This window comes from Glycine soja, chromosome 17 (assembly GCF_004193775.1).
Source record: "Glycine soja cultivar W05 chromosome 17, ASM419377v2, whole genome shotgun sequence".
Lineage (NCBI taxonomy): Eukaryota > Viridiplantae > Streptophyta > Magnoliopsida > Fabales > Fabaceae > Glycine > Glycine soja.
In genome coordinates, this window is record NC_041018.1 from 26,698,136 (window position 1) to 26,708,679 (window position 10,544).

The window sequence follows — 10,544 nt, forward strand, 5'->3', positions numbered from 1 at the left end:
GAAATTCGTAAAGTTTCGTAACGTTACGGAAAAAAAATCACCAAAAAAAGTAAAGGGGGTGTATTTAGTAAAAAAGAGGGGTAAATAGCAACCATGCCCACTTGGGCCTTCCGGATTCTTCCTCCAGAAGACGATTGCTTCTGGAGGAAGCAACCTGGCTCGCCTGGGCTTTGCTTTCTTCTTATCTCCGATAAAAGGTAAGTAAAGAGGGGCAACTGTCATACCCTAATTTCGTCCGGGGACTATTGCTTGATGGCATGCAACCTTTGATTGACCGCTTTGAAGTACTTGGCACCCTTTGTTGCACAATATGCGAAGTCCCAAGACGCGCCGGAAATCAAAAGGAAGCATGGTTACGCCATCCGTGAAATTTCCTAATGTGACGGAAACCAAAAGGAAGTATTGTTACGCAATCTGTGAGTTTCCGTAACTTTTTTGAAAGCTAAAAAAGAGTAAATACATGATCCGTAAGGTTCCGTAATCTTACGGAAAGAAAATAAGTGTCGTTACGAAATTCGTAAAGTTTCGTAACGTTACGGAAAAAAAATCACCAAAAAAAGTAAAGGGGGTGTATTTAGTAAAAAAGAGGGGTAAATAGCAACCATGCCCACTTGGGCCTTCCGGATTCTTCCTCCAGAAGACGATTGCTTCTGGAGGAAGCAACCTGGCTCGCCTGGGCGAGCTGGGTGGCAAGCTCCTCCCTTATTTTGCTATAAATAGGTGGAGGAATGAAGAAGGAAGGGGTTCAGCCTTCTTGGCACATTGTATTCTCTTGAAATTGCTGAGGAAAATTGTTTCCGTGAAGAAAATCCAAGCCGAGGCGTTTCCGTAACGTTTTCGTGAGTAATTACGTGAAGATTTTCAACCGTTCTTCGACATTCATCGTTCGTTCTTCGTTTTCCTTCGGTCTTCAGCCTGTAAGTACCCCAAACTGAGCTTTTCAATTCATTCTATGTACTCGTGGTGGTCCCCATTTGTTTCGTGTACTTTTATTCTCGTTTTCATTTACTTTCTGTACCCCCTTTTGACGTGCTTCAGTCATTTATTTAAATCATTTCTCGCTTAATCAAAAAATAAAATAAATTTTCACCGATCGTTTGATTTTTAATATCCGTTAATTTCTGTTAAAATGAAATCCGACCGTTCGGTCGTGCCGTAACCACATTGGAAATAAAAAAAGAGGTAAAATAAATAATATAATAATAAAAAAATACCTTTTAGTAAAATAAAGCAAAAAAATCAATCGGACGTTTCTCTTTGGGATTTCTCTTTCTTAATTGAATTGACTAATAACTAAAGTGAAACTAAGGCTATAAAATCAACCCGCAAAGTCAAGCTCGTCCACAAAAAATCACTAAAAAAGGATTTGAAAGTTTATTATCTCAGTTTTCCTTACCAAGTAAATGGATCATTTTTAAGGTCCAACGCCTTAAAATGATCACCTTCCAAGTAAAAAGAATCGCTTGATTCACCCTTAAAGAGAACTACGTAGGTCTGATTTCCTCTTTGATGGAGGGTACGTAGGAGCAAGAGCCCCGCATTTGTCGACCTCAAAAAATAAAAAATAAAAGTTAAGGTAACACAATTTCCACAATTCTAAAAATAAAGGTTGTTGTCCTTTGAGACAAACGTGAGAGGTGCTAATACCTTCCTCAAACATAAATACAACTCCCGAACTTGGAATATTCTTTATGACCGGTTTCCTTTGGTTTTTCCGACGTTTTCCACAAATAAACGTTGGTGGCGACTCCGCGCATCTTTCCTCCTTTGGAATGTGCACCCGTGAGCCTCGCCTCGCTCACCCGCAAAAGGGCATGTTGCGACAATGCTTAACATGGCTTCCGTCATGGAAGCCATTTGATCCTTCAAGGCCAACATATCGGCCTTCATTTGTTCCTGCACCTCTTCTACATCACCCACGACTCTAGTTTTGGAATGGGTTCGATAGGGGTGCCTTAAAGCATGTTTAGTTATGGTGTTTATTGCCTAAAGAAAAAAAAATGCAATGAGTAATGCAACAAAGAACTAAACATGAATGCATGCTAAAGATAAGTTGTCGAAGTATTGGACTCGCGCAGAATTTTGAGCAAAGACATAGTATTGAACAAAACTCATTTTTATTATGGAACAAAAATGTTCATCTTGTCAAAATTAAAGCAAAAATACAACCGCCCTAGCGGCTCCTAATTATGTAGGCCATCAAATCGATCATGTGTTGACAATAATCAAGGAGCCCATGAACTTCCTCGGGGGTCGAGTACACGTTCGCCATTGCCTTAGCTTTGGCTAGCAGTCTAGAAGCTCTTGCTAACAACGCAAACATCATCGTGTAATTAAAAAACTTACATGTTGATGCGTGGGTCATTTTATGATATACATATATCTTGGTGAAAGGCATGTTATGACATATACCTACATTTCTTTGAAAAGAATTATCTTATGCTACATATCCACATATATACACACACAATTTTGGCCTTTTCATGATACATATTCACATGCTTGTACATCAAGGCATTTTCATGATTCACATATACATTTTGCAAGGAATTTTTGATTCATATATACATTTTGCAAGGCATTTCCATGATACCTATATACATATTTGTTTGCCAGGTGTTTTTTATGCTCCCTATTCACATTTTTTGAAAGACAATTTCATGTCATATATCCACATTCAACATATATACACACTTTGCAAGGCATTTTGCTACCTATTCAACTTATATACACGCTTTATTTGAATGGTATTTTCTCTTGCTACCTATTCTATATATACATACATGTACATTGTGAAAAACATTTTCACACCATCTAAACGCAAAATTATCAACATGATGCAGCCCAAACCAAGTGCTAGTCAAAGGGGAACTTTACAAACATGTTCTCATTTCTATGCATTTTTATATTCAAGACTCAAAAAGCTAGGCCTATGTTATATTCTTGGCACTTATTCTAGCTTCTACAAGCTGTCCACACACTCAAACATGGCAGCCACACATGCATCAATTCGTTCCACAAGCTAACTTTCACAAAATCATGCACAAATGCCATTGAGGCATTTCACCGAACACTTGGTGGGCGCATGTTTAGGCATGAAAAAAGTATGGAACGGGGGCAATGTGACATGCCCATTCATCTCAAAATACACAATAGGCCTACGGCCATCCCCTACAACCCCCCCCCCCCCCCAATTCACACAAAAACCATAGATTTACATACACATTGTCTCACGGATTTTGCCAAAAACAAGCAAACAAAACACTAAAATACATCAATGGAGAGCCAAAGAATCAAGGGAAAGTGCACTTACTTTTAGGGATGAACCAAAATGCAACAAATGGAAGCAAAAAAGGGCAAATGAGGACCTAGGGCTGCTAGTTTTCATGAATCTTGTGGCTTTGGCGTTCTTAGAATGTGGGGGGAAGATTTTGGGGTGAATGAAGCTTCACCCCCTCTTTTTTTATGTTTTTTGGTGCAGACATGCTTGCCCAGGCGAGCTAATTCTACTTTTTATTTTTTCAAAATTTCTTTGCAATAATTTGATTACCCCCCTTTGTCATATTTATATATTTTAAACTCCTATGGTCGCAAATAAAAATAGGTGCATTCAAATATAATAGACAAATAAATAAAGCAGGAATTTTAAAGGTACTAGACTGCCTCCTAGTAGCACTTCTTTAATGTCTTAAGTCCAACGCAGGATGATGATTGATTGATCATGGGCCTAGCACCTGCTCATACCTGCCCCTAAGGTTTTGATTAAGGAAATGGCATCATGCAGTAAAATGTGAAACAAAACACTGATATCACCTTTCACTTACTTTTGTCTTGATTTTGGCGTGGTATTGACCACTACTCAAAATGAAACCTCCACCCTCCTCCGATTCGCAAGATGACAAGATACAAATGCATGCATGCTCATGCTTAGGAAATTTAAGTGCAACAATTAAACAAATGTTATCATGTTCAATTTTTTTTAAACGCTTATGGCACCCCATTGATGGATCCAAATGGCTCTAGTTTCAAGATCGAGAGTGTGTAATCTAAAGAAATAAAAGACACAACACAAGAAGTTGAAATGCAAATCCTTAATCCAATGTTTATTAATGTTGCGATCATGGTTTACAAAGGATTGGAAGACTTTGGAGATTTCAATGAGTCTTTGGAGAACAATCATGCATTGAAACCCTCAAGCTGCCCCAAGTACTAAGCATAATATTGTTTGACCATATCGGAATTCACGAGCGAAGGTAACTCTTCATCATCCATGCTGGCAAGCACCAATGCTCCTCCCGAGAATGCTTTCTTCACGGCGAAAGGTCCTTCGTGATACGGAGCCCATTTTCCCCTATGATCTTTCTGGGCTTGGGATACTTTCTTCAAGACGAGATCCCCTTCGTTGAACTTGTGTGGGTGTACCTTCTTGTTGAAAGCGTTTTTCACCCGGCTTTGATATAATCGTCCATGGCTCATGGCGGCCAATCTCTTACTTCAAACGGCAACACGACCTCCATCCCGTATACCAAGGAGAACGGAGTTGCCCTAGTTGATGTGCACACCGAGGTTCGATAACCATCCAGCGTGAAAGGGAGCATCTCGTGCCAGTCCTTGTATGACACGGTCATCTTCTGAACTATCTTCTTGATGTTCTTATTAGCAGCCTCAACTGCCCCATTCATCTTGGGCCTGTAAGGTGTGGAATTATGGTGTAGGATCTTGAAATCCTCACACATTTCCTTCATCATTTTGTTGTTCAGATTGGTGGCATTGTCAGTGATAATCTTCCTGGGCAACCCATACCGGTATATTATCTCATTCTTGATGAACCTGACCACCACACTCCTTGTCACACTGGCATATGAAGCAGCTTCAACCCATTTGGTGAAGTAGTCGATCACAACCAAAATGAAGCGATGTCCGTTCGAAGCCTTGGGCTCAATAGCCCCTATCACATCTATTCCCCACATGGAGAATGGCCAAGGTGCTGCCAAGATGTTCAAAGGCACGGGTGGAGCATTGACATTATCCGTGAATGCCTGGCATTTATGGAATTTTCTTACATGGATACAACAATCATTTTCCATGGTGAGCCAATAATACCCTGCCCTCAGGATCTTTCGGGCCATAGCATGCCCGTTGGTGTGTGTGCCAAAGAAAACCTTGTGAACTTCTACCAGTATCTGCTCAGCCTCCCTAGCATCCACACATCGGAGCAAAACCATGTCATGGTTCCTCTTGTACAGAATGCTTCCACTTAGGAAGAAACTGGCTGCTAACCTTCTCAATGTTCTCTTGTCATTGTCGAAATCCCCCTGTGGGTATTCCTTGTCTTTGATGTATCGCTTGATGTCAAAGTACCAAGGTTTACCATCTAGCTCTTCTTCTATCACGCAAAAATGTGTGGACTTGCCACGACATCTGAACTCGATGTACGGAAAGTCCCCTTGCGGGGTTAGATGAAACATGGATGCCAGAGTGGCAAACACATTGGCCATTTGATTCTCTTCCCTAGGAATGTGGTGGAAGGATATGTCATCAAAGAACTCTGTCAGCTTCTTGATGTAGGCTTGATAGGGTATCAACTTATGATCCCTAGTCTCTCATTCTCTCTCAACTGGTGAATCACCAAGGCTGAGTCTCTGTACACTTTGAGTAACTTGACCTTGAAGTCGATTGCTGCTTGGATCCTAAGGGCACATGCCTCATACTCGCCCATGTTATTCATGCAGTCAAAGCCTAACCTAGCTGTGAAGGGTATGCATTGATTGTCGGGGGTAAGCAACACCGCCCCTACTCCATGGCCTAGTGCGTTGGACACGCCGTCGAACCACACTATCCATATGTCCTTATCTTCATCCTCCACCTCCTCCCCGAACAAGGTCATGATGTCCTCATCCAAGAACTTCGGATGCATAGGTTGGTAATCATTGATGGGTTGTTGAGCTAGGTAATCTGCCAAGGCTCTTCCCTTTATCGCTTTTTGAGTGACAAATAATGTCGAATTCTGACAGCAACACTTGCCACCGAGCAATCCGTTCGGGGAGAGCGGGCTTTTTGAAAATATACCTGACTAGGTCCATCTTGGATACCAGCCAAGTGGTGTAACTCAACATGTATTGCCTTAGCTGGTGGGCTGCCCATACCAAGGTGCAACATGTTCTTTCAAGCAAAGAGTAGTTCATTTCACATGCTGTGAACTTCTTGCTTAAGTAATAGATGGCCTGCTCCCTCTTCCCAGACTCGTCATGCTACCCCAGCATACATCCCATCGACTCATTCAATACAGTCATGTATAGAATGAGGGGTCTTCCAAGCACGGGCGGCACAAGCAAAGGAGGATTCATAAGGCATCGCTTGATCCTCCCGAACACCACTTGGCATTCGTCGTTCCATTGGACGGACTGATTCTTGAGCAAAAGCTTGAAGAGAGGCTCACAGGTAGCAGTTATCTATGATATAAACCTTGCTATATAATTTAGGCATCCTAAGAAACCTCAGACTTGTTTCTCGGTGCGTGGCTTGGGCATTTTCATTATGGCCTTCACCTTGTCGGGGTCCACCTCTATCCTTTTCTGGCTTACGATAAAGCCGAACAATTTTCCCGACTTGACCCCAAAAGTACACTTGGCGGGATTCAATCTTAGTCGATACTTACGCAGCCTTTCGAACAACTTCCGCAAGTTGACGAGATGTTCCTCCTCAGTTTTAGACTTGGCAATCATGTCATCCACGTAGACTTCAATTTCTTTGTGCATCATTTCATGGAATAATGCTACCATAGCCCATTGGTAGGTCACCCCAGCGTTCTTAAGCCCAAAGGACATCACCTTGTAGCAGAATGTTCCCCATAGGGTGATGAACGCTGTCTTTTCCATGTCCTCAGGTGCCATCTTGATTTGGTTGTAGCCCGAGAACCCACCCATGAAAGAAAATAAAGCAAAACTGGTTGTGTTATCTACAAGGATGTCGATGTGCGGTAAAGGAAAGTTAACCTTTGGATTGGCTCGGTTTAGATCCCAATAGTCCACGCACATCTGTATCTTCCCATCCTTCTTAGGGACTGGCACTATGTTGGTAACCCACTCCGGGTATCGAGTGACTGCCAAGAAGCCAACGTCAAATTGCTTTTTCACCTCTTCTTTTATCTTTAAGGACATTTCGGGCTTCATCCTTCTTAGTTTTTGTTTCACCGGGGAATAACCGGGATTCAAAGGAAACCTATGCTGCACAATGTCAAGGTTCAAGCCAGGCATATCTTGGTACGACTAAGCGAAGATGTCTTGGTAGTCTTGTAGTAGAGCCACCAAGTCATCTCAGATAGGTGTGGTCATGCCCGTGCCAACCTTTACCTCTTTCTTTTCCTCACCAACGCCCAAGTTTATGATTTTCGTCTCTTCTTATTGTGGCTTCATTTCTCGGTCTTCCTGTTCTACCATTCTTTTTAGCTTTGGGGAAAGCCCCCAATCTTCATCTTCTACATCCCTAGTTTGGTTTACTAGCTGCTCAAAATTGACGTCTGGGTCCTCGATATTAGTACCTTAAGAGGACTCATTGTCGGACCTGTACCGTTTAACCGCAACAAAAATAAACATGCAGACGAATGAGAATGGGTGAAAGTGCAAGAACAAATGGAGAAAAACTGTATTTGTATAAATTTGATAGCAAAAGACAAGCCCAAAAAGGGGGAAACCCTAAAGCCTAGGCCCAGCTATAGGGTTTGGACTAACAAATTACATTATGTTTGCCATGAAAATTTTGGGTTGTTCGATAATTTGCCAGTTTCCCAACTCGAACTCAGGAGGGCATGAACATACTGAGTTTGATTGCTCTTGAGGGACTTCATTGTTGATCATGGCGATCCGCCCTTCACACATCCAGCCTACGCTGATGAAGCTTTAAATGATATGACATAAGGAAGTCCCTTCCACTTGCGGTTCTTGCTGCGGGCGCATGCTTCGGTCCCTTCTTTTTAGGGTGCTTTTCCTTATGTCGGCATGTGTGGGCTTATATCCTAGCTCGAACCTTCCACGGTTTTCTTTAAACTCCACCAAGCTTGTCGCACCGTCACCGTTCCAACCTAAACCCCTTCCAGGCTCGTACCCATGCCTTAACATCACACGAGCTACCATCAATGCAGCACTGGATGAGCGTGGTTGCACTAGGAGAGACTCGACATAAGCATTGCTTACCACTTCCAAAGCTTGGAAGGATATCTCTAAGGATTCTTCTGCGGCTTCCACATATGGTGTAGAAGAAGGATAACTTACAAGAATGTCTTCCTCCTCGGAGACTATGATTAACTGCCCTTCCACCATAAACTTCAACCTTTGGTGGAGCGTTGAAGGGACTACCCTAATTGAGTGAATCCAAGGTCGGCCTAAAAGGCAGCTATAGGCCGGGTTGATATCCATCACTTGGAAAGTGATCTGACAGATGTGCGGTCCAATCTGAATTAGGAGATCAATCTCCCCTCTTACGTCCCAGCAGATACCGTCAAAAGCCCGCACCACCATGGAGCTCGGCCTCAAGTGTGACGCGTTGAAAGGCAGTCTGTCCGATGTGCTCTTGGGCATGACATTTAGCGATGATCCCTTGTCGATAAGAACCTTGACCACGATGTGGTCCAAACACTTGACGAACACATGTAAGGCCCTATTATGTCCCCGACCCTCGATAGGTATCTCCTCATCGGCAAAGGTGAGGTAATTGTTGGCGGTAATATTTTTGATGATGCCCCCGAAGCCCTCGACAGAGATGTCTTTGGCTACATGGGCTTCATTCAAGATTTTTACTAGAAGCGCTCGATGAGGCTCCAAGTTAATGAGTAGTTCCAACAGGGAGACCCTAGTTGGGGTCTTATTGAGTTGCTCAATCACTTTGAACTCACATTGCTGGATGATCCGAAGGAACTCATTTGCAACTTCAGCGGATATCTTTTTTCTGCCGAAGTCTTCCTCTCCCTTAGCAAATCTCCTAGTCGGGATCTCCTCATCATGAATTGGGCTTGCCTTGTCTCTTTCTTCCATGCCCACCTTTGCCTTTCCTTTTGTGTCCTTGGATTGCACCAACGAGTCGAGTGTCGCAAAGATTCGCCCGTTACGGGTCATACCGCTCGTGCCAGAGATGTTAGTAACTTTGGCAGAGGATTCGTCATCTCCAATGGGCTCGTCCTTCCTTCCATCGGGTTTTTGAGGGGCGTACTTCCATGGGACTGCCTTGTCACTCCTGTAAGAGAAAGGGACAGGCTTCTTACCCGAGGTAGGCTGGAAGCCCCGGGGCTTTTGGGTGGCAGCATATTTGGTGAAGTGGATCACCAATGGTTTGGGCTTGCTCGAGCTTTTGTCCATCGATTGCATGCACACATGTTGCTCCCCCTCGCTTGCATCACCAATTTCAAACCGACCTTGATCCATTATCCTTTGTAGCAAAACCTCTACCACAGGGCATGCCTTTATGTCATATGCTGCCCCTGGGTGTATTAAGTAGGTATCCTCCTTGCCCCCATCGAAGCAAATGATGCCCGCCTCGCACAGAGCCTCCAGTATAAACCTCCTATAAGTTATCACATCTTTCAATTGCTTCGGCCTCTAGAGTCCGCACTCCTCCACCGCATTAACTGTTGGCCCCCCATGACTGGCAAGAGGGTTTGTCTTTACGTTTGGATCGTCCTCTTGGAACATCAGCCAACCTGCGCCGATCAAAATTTGGACCTTATGTTTGAAGGCCATACATTGTTCTATCGAGTGTCCTGGGACACACCCCCATGATAGGTGCAGGTTGTGTTGGGGTTGTACCATCGAGGGAAAAGAGACTGGAAAATCTTCCAGCGGATACCACCGCCATTTGGTTGGCGATCAAAGAGGGTAGCATGTCTGCATACGACATTGGGATGGAAGCGAATTCCATAGGTTTCTTTACCGGAAAATTCCTTCCCGGGTTGGCGCTTGTGCTCGGATTGGAGCTACCGGCGGGGCGAGGTTGTGTAGGAGCCGAGTTTTGAGTGGGGGCCCTTTGTGGTTGAGCGGGTGCCCTTTGTTGGACGGGCGCTGGACTGGAAGGGTTTCCGATGCGGGTCAAAAAGCTTGGTTGATGTTGGGCATATTGGTAAGTATTGTGAGGGGTATGCTGGGGTTTCGACCAAGTAGGAGCTGAAGTCACAGCGTGGGCATCCCCTTCCTTTTTCTTTGCCCTAGTTGCTTTGAATCTTCTATTACTCGTATCGGCCGGAGTAACATAAATGAACTTCCCTCTTTTCAGGCCTTTTTCAATCCTCTCGCCTGCAAATACTAAATCTGCAAAGCTAGAGGGCATATAGCCCACCAACTTTTCATAGTAGAATGTCAGTATTGTATTGGTATTGCCTAATGAAGGCAATAATCAAGTATTTCCATGAGCATATGCGAGAAGCTTCCAAACTGGTATACTAGATGACCATCACCCCGGCCAAGCTTTCTTGGAAGAAATGCATCAGTAGTTTCTCGTCCCTAGAGTATGCCCCCATTTTTCGGCAATACATCTTCAGGTGATTTTTGGGGCAAGTG

General features: G+C 43.6%; 1 protein-coding gene across 1 annotated transcript; it reads right to left on the minus strand.

Annotated features, from left to right (window-relative positions):
- Positions 1-7,898: 7,898 nt before the first annotated feature.
- On the minus strand, positions 7,899-10,314 carry LOC114391605. Its single transcript, XM_028352591.1, has 2 exons — positions 9,734-10,314; positions 7,899-9,555 (listed from the first exon to the last, which is right to left on the minus strand). Exons 1-2 carry the CDS (start codon positions 10,312-10,314, stop codon positions 7,899-7,901), a joined length of 2,238 nt encoding a protein of 745 aa, XP_028208392.1.
- Positions 10,315-10,544: the final 230 nt, after the last annotated feature.